The following is a 23,405-nucleotide window of genomic DNA, read 5'->3' on the forward strand; positions in this document are numbered from 1 at the left end:
CTTTCTGCCCTATTCCACCCTGTTGTTCCTGCCCCGCTAACCCCCATTCTCTGCAAGCGGATGCACCGAGGGGAGGGGTTTGAGGGGGAACGCTGGTTGTAAAGACTGGAGACGATGTCCCTAAATCACCCCTAAATCCGACAGCTCAGGAGACCCCGGGCTGGTTTTAATGGGACCCACAATAGAGCCGATGGCCCTAAAAGAGCACCCCCAGCGGTGAGGGGAGGAGGGGACGGATAGGCTCTTTTTCTCCCAGCCTGCTCTGTCCTCCTGCCTTTCTTCATCGCTGACCTGGGAGCAAGGGATTTGAGACGTGGGGCGGGAGTAGGGGGTAGGGATCCCAGCAAGGAGCCACTGTGGGGATTTGCATCTGAAAGGTGCTGGTATCCCACGTCCCTCGTCTCTTCCCCCTTTTTCCTGCCTTTCCACTTCTATGCATGTATATTGGAAGTATTATGTCAATCACTGGGGCGAAGGTGTCTCTTTGGCCTGATAACCTCATTGTCCTCGCATCTCCTTGCAGCTACAATGGAGGAATCTGCGTGGACGGGGTGAACTGGTTCCGCTGTGAATGCGCCCCTGGATTCGCTGGACCTGACTGTCGTATCAGTGAGTATCTCAGGGAGAAAAGAATAGGGATGTATAGAAAGAGGGTGTTGGTGGATTACCGAGCATCCCGTGGCCTTTGACCTCCTCGGGGGTCAAAGGTTAGCCATGGCTCACAAACAGACAGAGGAGATAAATTATTCAACCAGTAGAAAAATTCCTCTCCTTGTGTCTCTTGTGTCCATTGATGGCTCTGACTTACTCTTTAAGGATTCCATGCATTTCCCCGGCCTCATTTTCTGAGGTGCAGCCATGGGAACGCCATCAATCCTGACACTTAATGTATTGATTTCAAATCACAGTTTTAGCTTTCCTAACCATTTGACACTTCTGTCCTGGGCTGTAGGCGTATTGATGCGAATACATGTTCTCTTTGCTTCACCAGACATTGATGAGTGCCAGTCATTACCCTGCGCATACGGTGCCACCTGTGTGGATGAGATCAATGGCTTCCGATGTGTCTGCCCACTCGGTCGCACCGGACCTCAATGCCAAGAGTGTAAGAGTTATTGTTTAATCATTAAAACAGTCAATCTCTTTTTATCTCTCAGCTTGCTGATATTGAGAAATGGAACTTAAAGTCCCCATAAAACCATGTGCTTTACTTAGCGAGAGCCTCAAAAGTAGCCTGAATGGTTTATTTACTACATTATTTCTACATGTTAGTTGGAAGCAGCTGAGACATTTGGACAAAAATCTCTCTAGTGCAAGATAAAAAATGTGTGTATGTTTCCTGGAAAATAAACACTGTACATTTTAAATGCATATACTACTGTTCAAAAGTTCAGATTTTTTAAATGTTTTAAAAGAAGTCTTTTATGCTCACCAGTGCTGCATTTGTTTGATAAGAAATACAGTAAAATTGTAATATTGTGAAATATTTCTACAAATATAAAACAACTCTTTTCTATTTTAATATATTTTAAAATGTCATGTATTTCTGTGATGGCAAAGCTGAATTTTCAAGTGTCACATGATCCTTCAGAAATCATAATAATATGGTGATTTGCCACACTAGCATATAGATGAGCTAAAAGCTAATCGATGTGGATCTAAAGCCAATAAACAAGGAATATGGTTCCTAAGGAGTGAACGACATGAAAGGCAGCCGGCATCGTTCGTAGGACCATTGACCTGGCATCATGTGACTTAAATCATTCCAGACAGGAAAGGGATCTGCTCCTAAATTAGAATTGGCCCCAGTCTTACGGTGTTTGTGTTGTGGTGCAGTCATTGGCATTGGGAAGACATGTCACTATGCTGGACTTCAGTTCCCGCATGGCAGCCGCTGGGAAGAAGAATGCAACACTTGTCAGTGTGTCAACAGCAAAGTGGAGTGCACCAAGGTAAGTGTCTGAAGAAAACCTGTCAAAAACAAGTATTTTTTTCTCTTTTTATTTATAGAAATTAATGTGTTCATGGCACTTTCTCAGGTGGTGTGTGGCCGGCGGCCGTGCCTGTTGCCAGGGACGCCAGGGCGAGAGCTTCACTCCTGTTCAGGAGGTCGTGAATGCCTGGAGCACAACTTCCTGACGTGCCTATCTCCCCCTTGCCATCAGTGGGGGTTTTGTTCAAGCCCTGATGCCACCCCAACCATTCAGACTAAATGTGAGCCCAACTCAGTCTATCTGGACAAGAGCTGTGCTCGCATCACCCTAATATTCAACAGGGACAAATTACCCACAGTAAGTTTTCACCTATAAGTTGGTATTTTGTTCCATTACACAAAAACCCTGTGGTGGTACCATGGTACAGTGATGGTAATACCATAGCATTGCCATAGTCTATGAGAAACATGGTAGTACAAGCTACCATGTCCTGAAAACATGGTAATAACACTTTGTTATTGCCATTGTCTGCATCCAATTCATGAGACACACTACAGACTACAGGCATGCAATAAATTGATCGAAAGTGACAGTGAATAAATTCAAAAGATTTCTGTTTCAAATAAATGTTTTTTAACTTTCTATTTATCAAAGAATTCTGAAAAGACTCTGCAGTTTTTCCACAAAAGTATTTAGCAACACAATTGTTTCAACATTGATAATGTTTCTTGAGCACCAAATCAGCATATTAGAATGATTTCTAAAGGATCAAGTGACACTGAAGACTCGAGTAATGATGCTGAAAATTCAGCTTTCTCATCAAATTAATAAATTACATTAATATTTCCCAATATTACAGTTTTTACTGTAGATTTGATCAAATAAATGCATCCTTGGTGAGCATATGAAACATACAAAATCTTACCAACTTCTAATTTTGAACGGTATTGTGTCCAGCAAATCATGGTATTACCAGGGTAACATGATCACAAAGACAGCAGTAACTTTAATTTTACCATAGCCTTATCTCAAGAAACGTTGGTATGTTTCTGAAAATATCACAATACCAGTGTACTTTGGTATTGTAGTTGTCCAAATATGTCTACAAATTCCAGAAAATATTATATTACCAGGGTGCCATGTCCACAAAGCAATGGTGGTAGTGTGGTATTTCCAGTAATCTGTCTATGTCCAAAAAAATGTAACGTAATTACATTATGATCCACAATAGTGTTTTTTCTTAAATATTCCTCTAAGTACGCACTATTCCTTCTAGGGAACGACAGTGGAGAACGTCTGCTCAGAGCTGAGGTATATGCCTTCCACGCGGAGCCTGGCGAAAGATCACACGCTGTTGTTTCTTTGTGACCTCTCCTACAAAAACCAGGATGCAGTAGAGGTGGCCATCGTAAGTACATTTTAAAGACCCTAAGGAGAGATTTGTGTGCTTGTACGTTTTATATTCATGAGTCCTTTGCATGCCTGTACCCTTCACACAGCAGTGTTGTCTGGGCCCCTAAGACCTATTATCAGAGGAATAGAAAGTCAAAACTATGGGGGTCCTGGATACTCATCGTACAGATCTGTTAATGGATGCAAATTTGATTTCCTCACCGAGTCGAGCGCAGTTTTTCGAAATGCCCAGACGCCCAGAGCAATGCCAACCGGCTTCCTCTTCAAACCAGCCCATTATGTTGTAATGAGATTCAGTTGACTGACCAGCAGCGGGCCGTACTGCATTGCAGCATTCCCTCCACCCACACGGAGAGCGCTGGAACTGGGCTTCAGCGCATCTCACACAGCCTTAGGATATACACTTTTGTCTTTAGACAATGAAATGTTGCACTACCAAATAATCTTCAAGTAATCCTTGAAATAACAAAAAAAAGACATACTTGGGTAATATGAAAATTAATATCTTTGTGCTGCCAGGCAAGTTTTGTGTAATTTGAAGCTGCGTTTCCTGCGTTCAATGAAACATTTTTGCCTTACGGAAGTAATTTACAAATAGTGGTTACCTACAAATGCATCCTTTATCCTCGATCAGATTACACTAAATCCGTGCAGTGTTGTAACAAGTCACTAACTGAAGGCTCGTGTTTAACTGGCCTGACTCATTAAAATGGAACCTGTAGGCAGGAACTTTGAACAGCTGCAGGCTTTTGCATGTTGAAAACAGAATAGAGTTTAAATGATTGAGTCTACTGCTATTTGGATAAAGACTGCTCTCGTTTTAGTTATTTTATTGAGCGTATTGTCATAGATTGATTACAAGTCTCTTTTTGTTCTCGTATCAAAATGTTAGTTTTTTTGGGTCTGTACCACAATATTTGTATGATGTAAACAAATTTGAACCATTCGAGTTGTGGCGTGGTTTAACCCTCCATTGCTCACTGGTTCCTCCACAACCAAATATTTTGATTTACAAGAAATAAACTTGGGATGTAGAAGATCACCAAAGAAAGGATAGTTAAGTGTTATCGCAGCAACGCCCCAAAACCTCACACTTACAGTAAATAATTATAGATAGTTCCTTTTGTAGGTGGTTTTTATTTGGAATCTTTAGAATGCAATCTAATATATTTTTAATCCCTGCTATTTCTCCTGCAGTCGTTCCAGCAGGGCGAGCAGCCTAACCACAGTCAGATCCAGGAGGCAGCTAGTACCATAGTCAGCATGCTGTCCAAGCGGCACAACAGCACTGTCATGCTTGCTGTCATCGAGGTCAGAGTGGAGATGCCGGTCATGTCCCAGCCAGTGGGTGAGTAGAGCAGGGGCCAACTGGCCTCAAGGCTAAAGCCAGCCTTCATCCCCCGAACGAGTGTCAATTCCCCGTCTCCAGCAATTAGTGCAGCTTAAATGTCTTTGTGAGTCACAGGAGGAAGGGTACTGAAAGGATCCAGCAGTTGAGGGGAGGAGGCCATAAACCTGTGACACAGTCATATAACTCCTCCACAGTAATCTGTCTCGCCACAGCGATACATTAACGAGAATGATGGGACAAACTTAAAGATTTTTTGGTTAAGACAATTATAAATGTGTTTAAAAAAAAAATTGTGTGTGTGTGTATATATATGTGTGTGTATGTATGTGTGTGTATGTGTATATGTATGTTTGTTTGTTTGATTGAAACTTATAGGAATTAAAGCCAAATGTTTTGCTCTCTTTCTCCCTCATTTTATTCTGTAATGTCATTGCCAATATTAAAAGATATACTATTTCGTCTAATAACAAAATCTCAAATTTTGTCTAGTCAATAGTTAAAGTGGCTTCTGATCTTAAAAATAATTTATAATTTAATCAATTATTTTAGTGTTTATTATATTTATTATTGTGAATACAAAATAGTGTGCACCATTTTGTTATTAATATATATACACTATTTTGTCTTGAATAATATATATATTTTTTTTATTGAGTGTCCACAATTAAATATCAAATGCTGGCCAATCAAAATATCCACTAATGACCTGTACTGATAAATTGACTTACATCGGCCAATAACCAATATAGTTTTTATGTCGTACATCCCTACTTTTTGTTCATTATTTTTGGCATGAATGCCAGTTTTGTGATGTCTGACTCGCTTCTCTTTCCATACAGACTACCTGGTGCCTGTGTTGTGTGTCATCCTGTGCGTACTCTGGGTCTTCTGCGTCATCGTCTGCGTGTGGTGGACCCGTAAGCGGCGAAAAGAGCGCGAGAGGCGGGAGCGGGTGCCCGTGGAGGAGAGCGTCAACAACCAGTGGGAGCCGCTGAGGCCTATGACGCGGCAGCAGCACAAGGACAACCGAGACGTGCAGTACGAGCGCACCAAGCTCATGGGCTCCCCGGATCGGACCTGCACAAGCGGGGAGGATGAGGAGGAGATGGAGGAGGAAGAGCTGGAGCTGGTGGAAGAGGGGGGCAAGCGTCCCATCCAAAAGTACTCTAAACCTGCAGCGCGGACCAAGAATGGGCTCATCTGCACCACACGGAGCGGCGGCAGCAGCAGCTGCAGCAGCTCTTCCCTCAAAGCACCCTACTGGACAGGCTTCAGCCCAAAGGACAACAACTGTAAAAATGTCAATAACGCCACCACCGGCCAAGAGCACAAAGAACACTGCGTATGAGCTCCAACGACCAGGACGAGGAGACCAAGGCCATCTCAGAAACAAAGACTGAGTTTTTCCCATGTTATTTTTTTATTTTTGACTTCTTTTGAGGCTGATAAAGTGGCAAATTTCTTTCGTTCCGTTTTTTTATGTACAGAGGAAGCAAATTCTATTTCTCAACAAGGCGGTGAGAAGCCTTGCTTTGTTTTCAGAGAAAAAAAAACTGCTGGATTAGGAGCAGGACTAAGAAACTCGTGAGAGAATCCGTATAAAGACTTTACGTTGTTGTTTACAAATGGTTGTGCTTTTGGTTTTGTTTCGAGTGGCCCAATTTCGGTGCAGACCACGTGCGGGGGGTGGGGGATGCTGGCTTCAGGGGATCCCCCTTCAACCGTTCATCTGTTCTCCTTCCACGCCTGCCTTACCGAGCTCATCGTCCATGAGGAGGGCTACAGTGCCTATAAAGTGGCCTTGTTTTTTTTCTGTCCTTTGTCGTCTTGGCTGAACGCTCTTTAAAAAAAACGGATTGCAGTATTTTGAGTCGGTCGCAAGTGCCTTCGTACAAGCCCCTCGGTTTCAGGGTCTCCTGACCCGATAGATCACGACAAAGAGGAGAGGCTGGTCTTATGAGCAGCTCCCATATCACCATCAAGGTATTCAACAAAGACAAGAGATCTGTAAATGTGTATATAATAAAGGAGTCGCTGTGTATATTTGAATTTAGTAACTTAAGTCACTTTTTTTATTATTATTATATGATGATTTAAATATTATGATTTATTATTTTGTTCTTTTTTTCTTTTCTTTTTTTACACCATTCCTTTTATTTATGCCAGTTGATATGGCAGGTTTTGTAAGATGTATACAGCGTCCCACAGTCAGAACAAAAATATAATCAGAGATCATCCTATTATATTGTTGGTTTTGTTGTCACTAGACACCTATACGATCGAGTGCTGTATTGTGGCGTGTGTTCACCTCCTTAAAGACCCCTATTCCCTTTCCACATCTTTCTTTTCTTGCTGATCATAAAACCATGCTGCTTGTTTCTTGTAAAGATGCTGATATGTCAAAATGATGTTTTCTTCTCCTTTTTTGTTTATATGTTTGTTCAGTTGGAACAAAACTTCATGAAGGGAACAATTATGTTGTAAAGCATTTGTACTCGAGGTACCAGCTCAAAGAAATGGATTACCTCAGAAACGGCTGGCTATGATTTGATTTCTTTCATCATGATGTTAAATCTAATATTTAGTTTTTTGCTTCTGGGAAGATGAGAAACGTTTAAAACTGTTCCTGAACAACTGGTTCACAATCAAATGCAAGTAAACGAGTATAAATGAGCAAGTTAAGCTCAATGTCCGTTATGGAAGGGAAACGGGGTGGAGCTGCAGGAGTTTTTTTGTTTTGCTTTTTGTTTTTTAAGCTGTAATTTTTTTTGTATAGAAGAATTGCTCTGGAAAAAAAGTTATTTGGTTCATTTAGTGGAATTTGTTTGTTCTTAGAAATAAATCAAACTATTTATTAAAGCATTTTATAACAATGTGCTCAAGTAAACCAGTCTGCTGGTATTTAGTACTAAAGACACTGATCTGAGTTTGGGGTAAGTCTTTTCATCATATCGTATTACAGATACAACAAAATAATCCCACTTCCTCTGCCAGAGGTGAGGATGACTCAGGATCGATACAGGAACTTGTGCTTCCAGTCGAGATGCTACTGACAGGAAGCAGCCAATGGTAACTGGTCTCCTGTTCTCGGCTGACTGCTGGCTAGCCAATGGACAACGGGTTTCTCGTGGCTTCATCTGGTGTGATTTTTTTTTTTATGAGGATGCTTATGATGATGCAGTGAGTTTATGGTTTTGTTCCATAAGTAACGGGCACTAATGGGAGTCGTGTTTCACATCACTCACGATACTGTAATGTTGGGTTTAGGTGTCTCTGATGGTGTAATTGAACTTGGCTTGTAGAAGTAAAGTACTTTGTGAGATGAGGAAAACCCCGATGAAGAAGAGGAGACCAGCGCTGTTGGAAGCCATAACTATATGGTTTGCTAAATGTTTTAATGGTAAATGGCCAAAAATGAAATAAACTAGCAACCTTGTTGCATCTCTTCTTTGATATTCTATGAAAAGGATTGCATCAACAGTGCTCTCATATACCAACTTCTTTCATTTCTGTGTGAATGTTATGCCACGAGAGAGAAAAAACAAAGCAAAATTTAAATTTCTCAAAATAGACCTGATGTAAAGATTTACTGCAGTTTTTAATATATGATACATTATTAAAACATTACACAGCTTCCTTTAATCACAATTATGTGAACATAGGGTTATTATTTAACCCATTTGAATTGACTTGGCTATATAAATATATATATATATATATATACACACTCACCGGCCACTTTATTAGGTACACCTGTAAAATTGCTTGGTAACACAAATTGCTAATCAGCCAATCACATGGCAGCAACTCAATGCATTTAGGCATCTAGATGTGAAGACAACTTGCTGAAGTTCAAACCGAGCATCAGAATGGGGAAGAAAGGGGATTTAAGTGATTTTGAACGTGAAATGGTTGTTGGTGCCAGACAGGCTGGTCTGAGTATTTCAAAAACTGCTGATCTACTGGGATTTTCATGCACCACCATCTCTAGGGTTTACAGAGAATGGTCCAAAAAGAGAAAATATCCAGTGAGCGGCAGTTGTGTGGAGGAAAATGCCTTGATGTCAGAGGAGAATGGGCAGACTGGTTAGAGATGATAGAAAGGCAACAGTAACCCAAATAACCACTCGTTACAACAAAGGTATGCAGAATACCATCTCTGAACGCACAACACGTCGAACCCTGAAGCAGATGGGCTACGGCAGCAGAAGACCACACCGGGTGCCGCTCCTGTCAGCTAAGAACAGGAAACGGCTCACAAAAATTGGACAACAGAAGATTGGAAAAACGTTGCCTGGTCTGATGAGTCTCGATTTCTACTGCGACATTCAGATGGTAGGGGCCATCCAAGACAATGGATCCATCCTGCCTTGTCTCAACGGTTCAGGCTGGTGGTGGTGGTGTAATTGTGTCGGGATATTTTCTTGGCCCCTTAGTACCAATTGAGCATCGTTTAAACGTCACAGCCTAACCTGAGTATTGTTGCTGACCATGTCCATCCCTTTATGACTACAGTGTAGCCGTCTTCTGATGGCTACTTCCAGCAGGATAATGCACCATGTCACAAAGCTCCAAACATCTCAGACTGGATTCTTGAATATGACAATGAGTTCACTTTACTCAAATGGCCTCCACGGTCACCAGATCTCAATCCAATAAAGCACCTTTGGGATGTGGTGGAACGGGAGAGACATGGATGTGCAGCCGACAAATCTGCAGCAACTGCGTGATGCTATCATGTCAATATGGACCAAAATCTCTGAGGAATTTTTCCAAAACCTTGTTAAATCTATGCCACGAAGAATTCAGTTCTGAAAGCAAAAGGGGGTCCAAACCGGTACTAGCAAGGTGTACCTAATAAAGTGGCCTGTGTGTGTGCATATTAACGCAGGCGATTAATTTTTTCAGATTAGCGCGTTAAAAATATTTAATCTAATTAACGCAGGGGCGGGGCTATGGTTGGCCACCCCATTCACAACTGCTGCCTCTGTCACTTCTTTCTTAAAAAGGATTGCGTTTATTTAGAGGCGATTAAAGCTGCCTTAAAACTGTGTGCATGCATGCAATATATTATATGCGTCACATTTAAGAACTGTCTCACTCATCTAAAACACCCTATTCAACTCGTCCACTCAATAGTAGAGACTTTAAGACCTGAAGTGGGTCAGAAAAGGTAAAGAGATTTGTGAGAAAATAAGATGCTTCTGTGATGTCTATTAATACAAGAACAGAAGAAAAAAGAGGAAATCAATAACTTTTATAGCTTTAATGGGTTAATCTATATTTAATTTAGTGTTTGGTAACTACTCATTCTCTGTATATTTCTGCTGAAGGGCACAGGTAGGTAGGCTAAATGTCATTTATTATAATGGGTTCATGTGAAGATTGTTTTAAGTCTAATAAATGTTAAAATTGATAGCTCTCAATTATACTGTAATGCTGAAAGGCTACAGTCAATGGTTAAATATTCAGGGGAAAAAACAGTGATGCTGGCCTTCAATCATAAAAAAGATACCGTTAAAGAAATATAAAAAATGTACTGTCTTTGTTATGTCACATTGTACATTTGAAGATTGAATGTGAAATTATTGCAAAATAAAACTATATTTAAAAACTTTAATGTTAGGTGGGATTAATCGTGATTTAGAAAAATGTGCGATTAATTAGTTAATTTTTTTTAATCGATTGACAGCATTAAAGCATTAATATATATATATATATATATATATATATATATATATATATATATATATATATATATATATATATATATATATATATAAATTTATTTTTTTTACAATGATATTAATAGTTCTATTATTCTGAATACAGGAACCTCTAAAATATTTGGAATCCATCGTGGTGTATGCCAGGGTTGTCCGATTTCCCCCTTTCTGTTTTTATTAGTTGCTGAACTTCTCTCTATTCAAATTTTAATCAAAGTATTTGGGGATTCAAAATATTTGATAGAGAAGTCAAAATTTCTCAATTGGCAGATGACACTGCTTTATTTTTGAAAGATAAAAGTGAAAACAGCTAACTAAATCTTCTGGTCTAAAGCTTAATCTTCATAAATGCCAAATTTTATTCATACACGATTCTGTTGACTTATCTATTGAAAATATACCAGTAAAAGACTCTGTTAAATATCTGGAAATCTATATTTCTAAAAATAAAATTACCTGTGAACAATTACATTTTCTGTCAAAGATCAAGAAAACTAAATGTATCTTGAATAATTGGTTACAAAGGGATCTTACCATTTTTGGGAGAATATTACTGTCCAAAGCAGAAGGCCTTTCTAGATTTGTTTACCCTGCTCTTTCCATGTATGTTAGTGATGAAATTTCCAATGATATCAATAAATCCTTCTTAGATTTTATATGGAAAAACAAACCTTACCAGTTAAAAAAGCACATTATATCAGGCAAAAGAGTAGAAGGTGGTTTAGAGATGATAGATTTTCTTGACATTAACAGTACTTTTAATCTTGGTTAAGAAATTGTCTAAAAAATGATAATTCTATGTGGTTCTTTATCCCACAATGTATCTTTCAAAAACTTGGAGGGTTATCTTTTCTTCTGAGGTGTAGTTTTCTTCCAGGAAAGTTACTGATTAAATTATCCAAATTTCACCAGCAAGTATTATTGGCTTGGAAAATGTGTTTCCATCATAACTTTTCTCCGCATAAAATGCTTTTATGGAACAATTGTCTCATTACTTCTAGGAATAAATCTTTATTTTTGCACAGGTCGTTTGAAAGGAATATATATTTTGTTATAGATATGTTCTATGAGAGTGGAAACATTCTGTCTTATGAAAACTTTATGCATGTTTACAATTTTCCCATCCATCCCCTTTAAAGAATTTCAACAAGTGGCTAAAGCTGTTCCAAATGGGTTGATACAGCTAATAAATAATAACCTCTCTTTTGGAAGCAATGAAAGGATATGTCTAAAAGTTGATGGTATTGAAATATTTTCTTCGTCTTGCAATAATAAACAGGCAAATTTTGTAATCTAAACATAAAATCTCTCCTAGAATGGAATGCAAAAATTTCTGATATTAATTGGAAAACGACCTGGTCAAACCCTTACAAATTTTGTATTTTGAATAAAGTTAAAGAGGTGTATTTCAAAATGCTTCACAAAATGTACCCATGCAAAGTAGCTCTGTCTGAATTCATGGACATTGACAACACTTGCAGTTTCTGTAACACGCATGAGGAAGACTTGTGTCATTTGTTTTATAATTGTGATTTGTCTCTTAGATTTTAGTCTGATGTTAGTGCCTGAACTTTTTAGTTGTTTCTGTTTCTGTTTTGATTTTTTTTCATCATTTATTTTTAATATTTTTTGTTATTTTATGTTTTATTTAGTTTTTCCTATGTGGTTATTTGTTTATTTTATTTATTTTTCTCCTCTGAAACACTGTTTTACAACACTGTTAAAGATTGCTCTTATATATTTTGTGTATCTGCATTTACATGTTCAAATTTTTTTAATGTTCTATCATTCTTCAATATTTATTTTATTTTTTAAACATAAGTAAGTATTAGCAGTGGGTCTGTCTTGTTTTGTGTTGGTTTGTCTCACTAGAACATTCAATACTGTTACAATTTGCAGCAAACTCTATGATAATAAAAAATGTTTCAAATATAAAAACTAGCTTCTGTTCAACCCCCTCATTAAAGCTACTGAGGGGGTAATGAATTGTCAGCAGGCATTGCTCTAGTCTTTAGTGTCACATGACCCTTCAGAAATCATAATGGTAATTTGGTGCTGCATCTGACAGTATACAGTAGCTTCAAGTAAACACCACCAAAGGTCTGCTTTGTTATAAAATGTAGTCTCTTGCTTAAAAAAGTCTCATTAGTTGAAACACACATACTTTAACATCTGGTATATCATTCTACCGCAGTATAACCTTCTTGTTCATATAAAGCACCTTTAAACTGATGTGTTTTTCACAGGCATGAGTGACCTACATGTGTGATGGAGTCTATAAAGTTGCCCCACATCTCCCCGTACAAGACGGCTACATGTGGCTGAAAGCTGATGCCGGATTCCTGAAGTGTTTCTCAGCAGTCAAGGACGTCTGACCTGCCCACATTTATAAACATTTTGTGCCTGTCGTGACCCAAACGAAAGGTACCGTCTCATTCAGCCGTCAATCCGCTGCATTCAAGAGAAACTCCTTCCATTCTTCTTGCATTTGAGCAAGCTATCCAAAAACGGCCTATAGTTGACTGATTAAAGTGCATCTCCTCTATGGCAATATGACAGGATCCCATGCCGAATCAAGAAACTGAGAAAGTCAAAACCGTATGGGTTGACTCGTGGTTTTGTTGAGCCTTTAAGGAGATGACAGAGTTGATCTGAAACTGAAACATTTGGCTTTACAGAATTAGGGAATAGTATGGTGGCCAATTTAAAGCCTATGCTTTCAGTAATAATTCCTCTTGGCTTTTCATATCTCCCCTTTAGAAGAAAAAGAGGTTGTAATTGGTAACACTTGACAAATGCCAACATAGACTATTTACTTTTGCGACTGCCAACTCTTAGGCGCCCCACTGGAGATTGAGGATTATTCCTGTCTGGATTTCAAATGGTTCAGTTGTTAGTATCCAGTCTAATCATTTATGCAGGTGGATTTGATTTAAACATTTCTTTTGTTCTTTGCTCAATTTCTAGAGGATCCACATTTCAACTGTCAGTCAACTGTGTTGGATATTGTTTTTTTATATGAATATGGTACACTTTAGAGCGTGAACAGTTGTGTTTCGAAAGTAAAAATCTCATTTAAGGTTGTTAATTGATGCTAAATGCTTCAGTTTTTATCTTTATTTCCTGAAAATTGTATTTAGCAGTGCAATTTTGTATCAAACTGCACTACTTATGATCCTGAAGAGATCGATTAGACCGATTAGAAAACAGAAGCACACAAATCATGCCAATGACGCACCGCAATCAAGTAATCAGTATTATTTTACTATTATTGATATAATAATTTGAACTACCTTTTATTTTATTATAATTCCAGTCTTAATTTAAATTTTAAAGTTTTAGTAATTTTGTTGTGTTTTTTTTTTTGTGTGTGTGTGTTTTTAGCATTATTTTAGTTAGTTTAGTCATTTAAGTACTTGAACTTAAACTTATGTCATTTAGTTGACAGGCCAACATTTCTTTTTTTATTTAAGTTTAAGTTTTTCATCTAATATTTGTATTTTTATTATAATCCAGCTGCATTTAATTTGCTGTAAATTATTTTAAATAATTTTAGTTAGTTAACAATGACAATTACAGAATATAAGCAAGTCTACTTATTTTGTATACTACATATGTAATTTTTGTAAATCATTGTTTTTCCATCATTTTTAATTATATTCCATCTTTCACAGTGCTTCATTGATTGTAGTTTATTCCCCTATTGAAGATGTGTGCAGTTTTGTCTAATTTTCAGATACTTTTTGAAATAATTTTTTGTTTTCGTCTGTAATGTTGCAATTCACTTCAGAACTTGGCAGTTTAGTTAATGTCTATACAACTTTTATATATATATATATATATATATATATATATATATATATATCCTTATGGGTATAAAGCATGAGAAAAATACTGCCAATATTGACAAATACTGGACCCACAATAAGCAGTCACTGTTGCTCAATATCCAACTGTCATCGTCATCCACTGATGGCCAGAATCATTTGCTCGTTTTCTGTCTGGTGGGTCAGATCATTATAATTCGATCAAAGGTTGTCACTCATCCTGCTACTGTTTTGACCTTTAGAAGAATGAGATTGGGATGTCAAAGCAGTGAGGTCATTCCAACAAATCCCTGGGGAGCAGAAAATGCTCATCACACGGGTGTACGGATTCAGATCCCGTACACCATTCCCACCAGCGACAGAACCTCTCCTTATATCCTTGCACATGCAGGACATGAGGAATACTCATGCATTTGTTGGTGGGACAAAATTTGCCAGAATTGCATAACATGCTGTATATATTTTTAGGGCTTTCCTCACAGCGTTTGTGACCTGTGGCAGAGCTGGCGGAGCTCAACACATAAGCGCACGTGTTCTGGCCTGAAGCCAGTGGTGGCGATTAACCAAACAGGAGTAAATGGGGGTTGGGTTGTGCACCAAGATGCCGTTTGCACCTCTTTTGGACATGAACAGTAATGTTGCAATAGTGTTTTTAAGTAAGTAGTGCTGATTTACACCAAATTGCACTATGCACTTCTTGTGGAAGTTCTTGTGATCTCGAATAAACCAAATCATTGGCATTACTAGATATTTTATATCATTTATTGGTGTGCTATTCCACATTTCCACCATCTAGATATGGGATGGAGCAGATGAACTCCACCCAGGGGCCTTTATTCCAGCAATGAGGCATGGATTATGCGGCGAGGTCTCATGGGTAAGGCTTTGGCAGCACGATAAAGGTCATGAGCCCCCATGCAAGCATCGCCCCCTCCATACAAGATCAAGAATTAGTCCCATGGCAGGAACTGTCATCATGCGTCTATGTTCAGATTCATCTAGTGCAGCTCAAGATGGCTGTGCTGTGTACCTTGTTTTTCTGCTCCAATCCATACATTCACTTGATAAGACACATCATTGGCCCAGTTTGCTCGTGTCCCACAATGTTAGAGGCTACTGGGAAATTCATCATTCTGCCAAGAACCAGCTGAAATGTTATTGTTGCAGAAGAAGGTGAATTTAAAAAGGAAGAAGAGTGCAGGCCAAATGCCCTATCCTTGAGAACATGCTGAGTTGATCTGTTGATTTTGGGGCGGCGTTGCTTCCTCCAACTCAAAGCCAGATCTTCCTATTTTCATAGTCAGCTGACATTCAAATAATGCTTTTCTCAGCTTGGATGGAATAACTGTTGACCACTGTCTTTGTGACCTAGAAACCCCAAAATTCCCACTGACATCAAAGAGAGGGCCTTCCAAAATATACACATTCATACAGATTCACCTCTCAAATATCCACAGGCCCTTGCTGCCCATGGACATCAAACAGACTTGAAAGAGACTTCCTGACCCTGATGGGGCTTGTTCATTGTTAAAGTTCCCGTTCCTGATTCCTTTTTCTTCAGTTTTGTGTCTCTTTGCCTGCATTTTGGTCAACTAAAAAACATTTTATACCAATTGATGAGAGGGGAATAGCGCTAACAATACATTCAGATGTAAAAAATGAGACTGTAGGTTTTCATTTATTTTAGTTTTACAGATTCTGTAAATCTGGATGGAAACATTCATAATTATAACTCACACATAGATTGCTTTGAGTTACCAATATCTGTATCAGATCGCAAGTGGGATTGTGGAAACTACCAATAATGTATATATGAAACATTTCAACAGCGCTTCTAAATGTTATGTACACACAAAAAAATTGAACACAACATGGTAAGATCACAAGCTTTTCTCAGATGCTAAATAGATGCTCATGTAAAAAAGTTATGTTCATTAGCGTTATGGTTACCCTTAAGAGGTAATTATAACATTAGGATTGCAGGCATTTTATTATTTTATTTATTTTTTATTTCTATGTTATATTTTTTTCTCATTTTAAGTATAAATAACTTTTTTTGGCATTATCTAACATGAACTAACAACGAGCAATACAATTGTTACAGTATTAATTATTCTTTGTTATTATTATTTAATAAAAATACATTTACTCATTGGTCCATTAATATTAATAGATTTAAATTTAATATTAATTTTTATTTTTATTTTATAAGCAGATTTGAATCATGTATTTGCAAATGTTGAAATTAACTAAGAATCAAGAAATGCTTTAGAAGGATTTTATCAGCAGTTAACATAGCTAGTAAAGTTCAACTAATGTAGCTAACTAATGTTAATACAAGGAACTCTATTGATAAGTGGTACCAATATTTTTAATGTACCCATTTTTTTAATCAGTCTCTAATTTTGTCAAATACTTCAACTAATATGTGGGGGAAATTTTTTATTTAGGATACATAAATTGCTATTGCCCAAGATAATACAAAACAGGATACACTCTCAGAAATAAAGGTATGAAAGCTGTCACTTGGGCAGTACCTTTTCAAAAGGTACACCTTTGTACTTAAAGGGTCCATATTGGTACCATCCCAGTGGCAATGTACATAAAACACTAACAATGAAATTGACCTTAGCAAACAAAGGAGTTGGCCATTTTATTCCTTGATTTTCCCCACCATAATTTATGAAGAATGTAATTAAACACTAAATCAAAACTACAAAAACTGCAAAGAAACAACAAGCAAACTATTGAAAGTGAAAAGTGTTTTTTTTTTTTTTCTCCACTGCACCAAATGTGCTCGAAGAAACACCCTTATAGGCCTATATTTCTCCTCTGGATCTTGTTTTTTTGTAATATTTTCCTGTCAGATGTAGTTCAATGAACAAATCTGATAGAATAATTTTGTAATATTACATTCCAATGTCAGTTCAGGCTTGCCTTGAGCACCCTCAACTTTAGTGTAACGTTACTTTCAAAAGAAAGATTTCACATACTTGACACAGCGCTGAATAGCGAAAGGTATGAAAACCACCAGGGGCATCAAATAAAATGTTGACCAGTGCGTACAGAGATATTGTGTCAATCATAATCCGGCTCTCTCTCACACCTTATTGTGTCATGTCCATTAGAGAGGGCAGAACTCAGGCATTATGTGAACTAAGCCCAAGGAGTTGGTTACATGCCGCAGTAGGGTTGGGTCCTGTTGCTGCTCTGGACTGCAGATGTATTTTCCAACAGCTGCTTCTACAAAAGCTTGGGGAGTGGTGGCCTTCATTTGAGTTGTATCTGAAAAGGAACTTAGATCCATCAAACATTACTTTAGCCAATTTTTCCACAAGCCCAAACAGGAAACGGGCACTAATTCGTCATGTGCATTAGTTAAAAAGACTTGCTGGGGTTGTAATGTAATTGAGATTTTTGGCATAAGGGAGAGGAGGGACCTCCCCATGAAGCTGCAGCTTGTTATGCAAAAGGTCAGGTTTGAACACGATAGACGTGGGCATGGCAGGAACAACTGGGGTTGGCAAGTAACCATGTATGCTGGCACGCTGCCCTGCTGGCTCGGATGCTGCTCTTTGATCCTTTGCACAACATGTGGAGCTGATGGTACCCAGAATTCCACTAGGAATGCTGTCTGCTGGTGGAAATATGGGTAGCATCTGATTTCAGGATTCTGCACATCATCTTTGTCTCTCCCACTATGTCTGAGCACTGTATCTCTTTTATTAGCTTTTATTCGATCTGATTATTACGTGGCTCTCCGGAATACTTGATTCTGATTGATCAGTCGTGATTATTTTGCTTCAAATCAAAGTTTGTCTTTTAGGATTCACTTTTTTTTCCATGGCTTATAAATGGCTTATAACATGTTTTAACAAAGGCTTTTTTTTCTATGGGAAAAGTAAATATGGGAAAGAAATACTTCCAGAAACCAATGAATGAAGAGGCCAATGAATGTGGGCAAACTGTTGCATATTTTCATAATATTTGCTATCATTAATGGCAATATTGTATCTCAGACTGCTCATCTGGTGACTAAAACTGGCATTACGGTTTTGTCTCTTTTATCACACCGCATACTCAGTCTCTTGATTGTTTTACACTTGTATTGGACTGTTTAGAGCATGTTTTCAGATAATATAAAGTTACATGTTTCTTTATTTCATGATAGATGTGTAATAACAATCAGTGCTCTACACTGTATCTTGATTTACTGTATTCCGCAATAATGACCAGCTTTAGCTGCGGTTCCACTAGATTTTGACCATGCAAACTTTCTTTAGACACTGCAAGGAATTAGATATGACTTCTTTAAAAATGTAAACGTATAATAAATTGTTTTATGTGTTTTATTTTAAATTATGAATGCAATATGTAACAATGTTTCAATCTCCTTTAAAATCTCATTTTAAATAAACTTTCAAGTGTTCTTATAATTCTTATAATTCAGCTAAGAGGTCATGCTGTGACTTTTGGTCAGTCTCTTAATGTGATACAAATTCGCAGGCTAGAGGTCACAAAACCTCTTTCCTTGAGCTTGCGTTTCCGATCTATAACATTTGTATGAATGTGAATGATGTGAAAGTCAATGGAACAAAAAGTAGTGCAACCATCCCTTTAATTTACATTTATCGTCTCTTCATTGAGGTAGGCCTACTGTGTATTTACAAACTCTCAGTTACTCCGTCCAACTGGGTCAATGAGATGTGAGTAGTTTCGGAAGGGCTGTACTACCTCAAACGGGCCAGCACGAGGCACTGACCAGCACTGCCAATGATAATGCAAAAATAGGTAGCGGGGAATACAGGGTGACTTACTACAGAGAGAGAGAAGACCTGTAAAGTCGTTAAGCTGTGGCTTTGTTTTTAAAAATCGACACAACGAGCATAGGATCCCCATTGCTTTTAGGGTTACTGAGGTAGTCGAGGTCATGAGAAATGCTTCCTTCCTTCCTGTGTCTGTCCAGTTGTCTGGCACTCAGTGCCACACTCAAACAGATACTGATAGCGCTCTCTTGACAAGGTGTCTGATTTGATACCTCAAGCCCTTAACTTATCACAGGCACTGTGATATGACCCAGGCAAACACTCTGGGCTGTACGGATCTCATTCTGTGTGTCAAAGGACAGCATGGTCATAGACGCCATTTCAACTTTAATAAATTGATTGTAATATTGACAGTTGTTGAGACACAGACCCTCCCCTAGAATCTCTGTTGTCAAAATATCTTTACGTGCACACTGCTTGCACGTTATAATACTGTACGATTTGAATTTATTCACATGTATGAGTACTAGTCTTCAAGATTAACTAAAAAGTACTAAAAGTAGCAACTATTTTTATTACTCATATTTTGGTCAGTTAAGTTTTATTCATACTGTCTGACCTAAGCCATTAGGTCACATTTTCTTTTAACATTACTAGCCACTGTTGAGTTTTTTTTTTCCAAAAGGGTGGAAAAAGTGAGTGTTAATTTTAACATAAAAATTAAATGTATTATAACTTAATATAATTGAAATAAAATACCACTTAAGTGTACTTAAAGAAAGTAATTAAGTGTTCTTAAAAATAGACTTTCATAACTGCTTCTTAACATGCTTAAGTACACTTAAAAGTGCACTTAAATAATGTCAAATTAAAAGGCTAACTTTAAATTTAATTTTAAATTCTTATTGTACTTTACACATGCTTTTAGTATGTCAGTCAACTTACCAAAATAACCGTAAAGTAATTTGTGTTATTTGATATTACATTTTAAAGTAATTTATAAAACGTAATTACAAATATACTTAATTGCATGACATCCGAGTCAAATAGAAATTACATTATACATTATATATAAAAATACTTAAGTTCTACTTGAGTGGGTCAAAAAGGCAGTGTAAAGTTCAGCTAATTACATTTTAATATAAATTTGAACACTTTTTCATTTTCATCACACATTTGCAATTAAGTGAATGAAAAATACTACATTTAAAGTATATTCTTCTTTTAAAGTATGATATGTCCATAATAAGTACTCTTCATGAAATTATGCTTAAAGGAGACTTATTATGCAAAAGTCATTTTTATAAGGCGTTTGAACACAGTTGTGTGGCCGCAGTGTGTGAAAACAACCAGCCTATAATGGTAAAAATCCACCCACTCATTGATTTATAATCTAAAAAAATCATAAACAGTCTCTCAGAACGAGCTGTTTCAGATTCTCCCTCTGCTCACGTCACCGAGGGGAAAAAGTCCTGCCCATTTGTGACGCTGCCCTATAGAGACATCCCTAAGTGAGAAGCAGCAGTCAGACTCCGCCATTACTGATTACTTGCTGTAGCTGCTGGAGATATACAATGTCAGGTGCCAAAGAGGCATTTCAAGTGTTGTGTTTTGGGATGCACTAACAAACATAGGAGTCTCCATAGACTCCCTCCATCTGAGCCGCTGATGACACTGTGGTTAAATTTCATTGTCTAAGGAATTGTCGTGGGAAAATTCGGTAAAGTCCCCAATACATGTAGGGATCAATACCAACGCTTCATGCACGAATGTCAGCTCCAGACAAAGTAAGTATCACACGTTTGTTTTCCAAATTGCCTTTCTGAAAGAGCTTCTTGGCACTCTGTAAGGCTAATGATGCTAATGTTTGGGAAGTCGTGGCCTAATGGTTAGAGAGTCGGACTTGTAGTCCAAAGGTTGCGGGTTCGAGTCTCCGGCCGGCAGGGATTGTAGGTGGGGGGAGTGAATGTCCAGCGCTCTCTCCACCCTCAATACCACGACTGAGGTGCCCTTGAGCAAGGCACCGAACCCCCAACTGCTCCCCGGGCGCTGCAGCATAAAATGGCTGCCCACTGCTCCGGGTGTATGTTCACAGTGTGTGTGTGTTCACTGCTGTGTGTGTGCACGTTGGATGGGTTAAATGCAGAGCACGAATTCCGAGTATGGGTCACCATACTTGGCTGAATGTCACTTCACTCGCTTCACAAAAGCTACCCTCGTCTCTGCCTGTTTTCACTGGTGCTACCCATGAATGATCGTGAACAGGAATGTGGAAGTTAAAAGTTGCATATGAAAGCAATGTGAGTTAGGGCTGCAACGATTAGTCGACATTATCGACAACGTCGACAAAAAAAAATTGTCAACAAATATTTGTGTTGTCAAGTAGTCGATGATCTCATATGACCTAATGTAAGAGACTGCAATACTGCAGTTTGACCAGTGTGGCGCTGTAGTGTAAGACTGTAGTTCAGCCCTCCTGGATGCAATTCAAGAGAAGAAAACAGACACGGCGCTGAGTGGCGTTTGGATGAATATATAAATAATATATATTGAGCGCTTTCCTCTCAGTAAATAAATAAACAACAAAAACTGGCAACAGTGTGAAAGCAGCAGTTAAAAAGCCGTAATTCAAGCAGCTTTACGGTATTAAACATGAAAACCAGAGTCAGTGTCGCTTTCAGTAAGAATTAGAACTTGATTTTCTGTTATAAAGCAGCTCTACAGTGTGGAGCTAGCTAATGATAAAATATTTTTATTAGAGGGAAAAAAAAATTATTAAAGTGACAGTTTGATTTACAGAGGTCAAAGCTTGATCTAGCTAAGGACTGTTTTGGTTATCATAACTCTATAAGGTATTTTATGACATTATGTTTGTGAATAAAATAGTTTATCCAAAGCGTCTAATCACTTACCTTTATTTTGTTTCTTATCTATATGACTTACAAAAGGAGATGCAGAATGACGTGTCACTCAGTTACTTTAAATGGTGAGAGTGTCTCTGGCATCTCATATAATGAATTGGTAACACTTTACAATAAGGTATCATTTGTTAACATTAGTTAATGTATTAATTAGCATCAATGAACAATGCATTTATTACATTTAACTATTAATCTTTGTTAATGTTGGTTAATAAAAATACAGTTGTTCATTGTTTGTTCATGTTTGTTCACAGTGCATTTACCAATGTTAAAAAACACAACTTGCGATTTTAATAATGCATTAGTAAATGCTGAAATTAACATTAACTAAGATTAATAAATGCTGTAGAAGTATTGTTCATTCTTAGTTCATGTTAACTAATGAACCTTATTGTAAAGTGTTGCCAATTAATTTTATAATAATTGTAATTACATAATATACTTTTCTAAAGCTGAAGTGACCTTTATTTATGTTAGAATATGTATAACTTAATATTTTAACTAATTGCAAAAGCGGAATAATCAAAGTCTACTGATTAATCAGTGAACTAATCGAAGATTAGTCGATTAATCGTTCTAATAATTGTTAGATTAATCAATTATCAAAATAATCGTTTGTTGCAGCCCTAATGTGAGTCAATCACTTCAGTTTGTTGAGCTCATAATCACGAGTGGGACTTATAAAGTTTGTGATAGCATGCCATGCTCCATGAGACCAGCTATGTTGTTATTTTTAAACGCGCTGTGCTCCCTGTCTGTGTAATTCATAAACACGAATTTATTATGCACAGTACAATCAGATGACTGACTTTTAAGCAGAGTATGTTTACTGTAAAGGTAACAGGCTTGTACTAATAGTGAAATGTTTATTTGCAAAGGCTAGCACGGCTAATGCAGGAGCTTGAGCTCTTGAAGCTCCGCCCTCTTCTCCGGGAGCACCAGCTCATTTGCATTAATGCAACATACTCAAATACAGTGCGTTTTGGCTCATATTCTAAACGTTTTTAACGAGCTATAAAAAATTATCTGTTGGGTATTTTGAGCTAAAACCTCACATACTCACTCTGGGGATATCAGAGACTTATTTTACATCTCGTTAAAAGGAGCATTACAGGTCCCCTTTAAGTGTACTACTTCTTGACGGGGGGGGGGCATCTGTTTGTTGAACTGGCTGAACTCTTGTTCTGTATTTGGAGGCCATTGATCAATTCTAAAGATAAATCCATTTCAGGGGCATTGTGTGGGGCTCTTCACATCAACATCTCTCCCTGTGTCTCTCTGCTCAATTCCACTGCCTCCCATTGCCAGCCTATCCTTACAGTACTAAGGCAGCTTGTCGTTTTAAGTGTACCAATGTTGACAGTTACTTTATAGTGGTGTTCAGACTGTGAAGAGCATTTTTACTCCTCTCCATATCTTCATTTAGAACTCCCCTCCATCCAGGCAAACAACTATCCTGTTCCCTGC

At 37.9% G+C, this 23,405-nt stretch overlaps 2 protein-coding genes across 3 annotated transcripts in view; one reads left to right on the top strand and one right to left on the bottom strand.

Moving 5' to 3' along the window:
* The window catches only part of LOC306880039 (protein jagged-2-like), a 49,406-nt gene extending 41,263 nt beyond the window's left edge, over positions 1-8,143 (top strand). For both annotated transcript variants that reach the window (XM_079433309.1, XM_079433310.1), the window contains 7 exons: positions 524-609; positions 992-1,105; positions 1,837-1,952; positions 2,040-2,291; positions 3,211-3,342; positions 4,545-4,695; positions 5,538-8,143. In XM_079433309.1, the coding sequence (XP_079289435.1) occupies positions 524-609; positions 992-1,105; positions 1,837-1,952; positions 2,040-2,291; positions 3,211-3,342; positions 4,545-4,695; positions 5,538-6,046 (1,360 nt within the window). In that variant the 3' untranslated portion in view covers positions 6,047-8,143. The remainder of the gene's footprint in view (positions 1-523; positions 610-991; positions 1,106-1,836; positions 1,953-2,039; positions 2,292-3,210; positions 3,343-4,544; positions 4,696-5,537) is intronic.
* LOC306880185 (creatine kinase B-type-like) overlaps positions 1-23,405 on the bottom strand; it is a 985,569-nt gene that overhangs the window by 338,827 nt on the left and 623,337 nt on the right. The gene's annotated exons all lie outside the window — the stretch shown is intronic.

The sequence above is a fragment of the Barbus barbus genome, assembly GCF_936440315.1.
Source record: "Barbus barbus genome assembly, chromosome: 14".
Classification (NCBI taxonomy): Eukaryota; Metazoa; Chordata; class Actinopteri; order Cypriniformes; family Cyprinidae; genus Barbus; species Barbus barbus.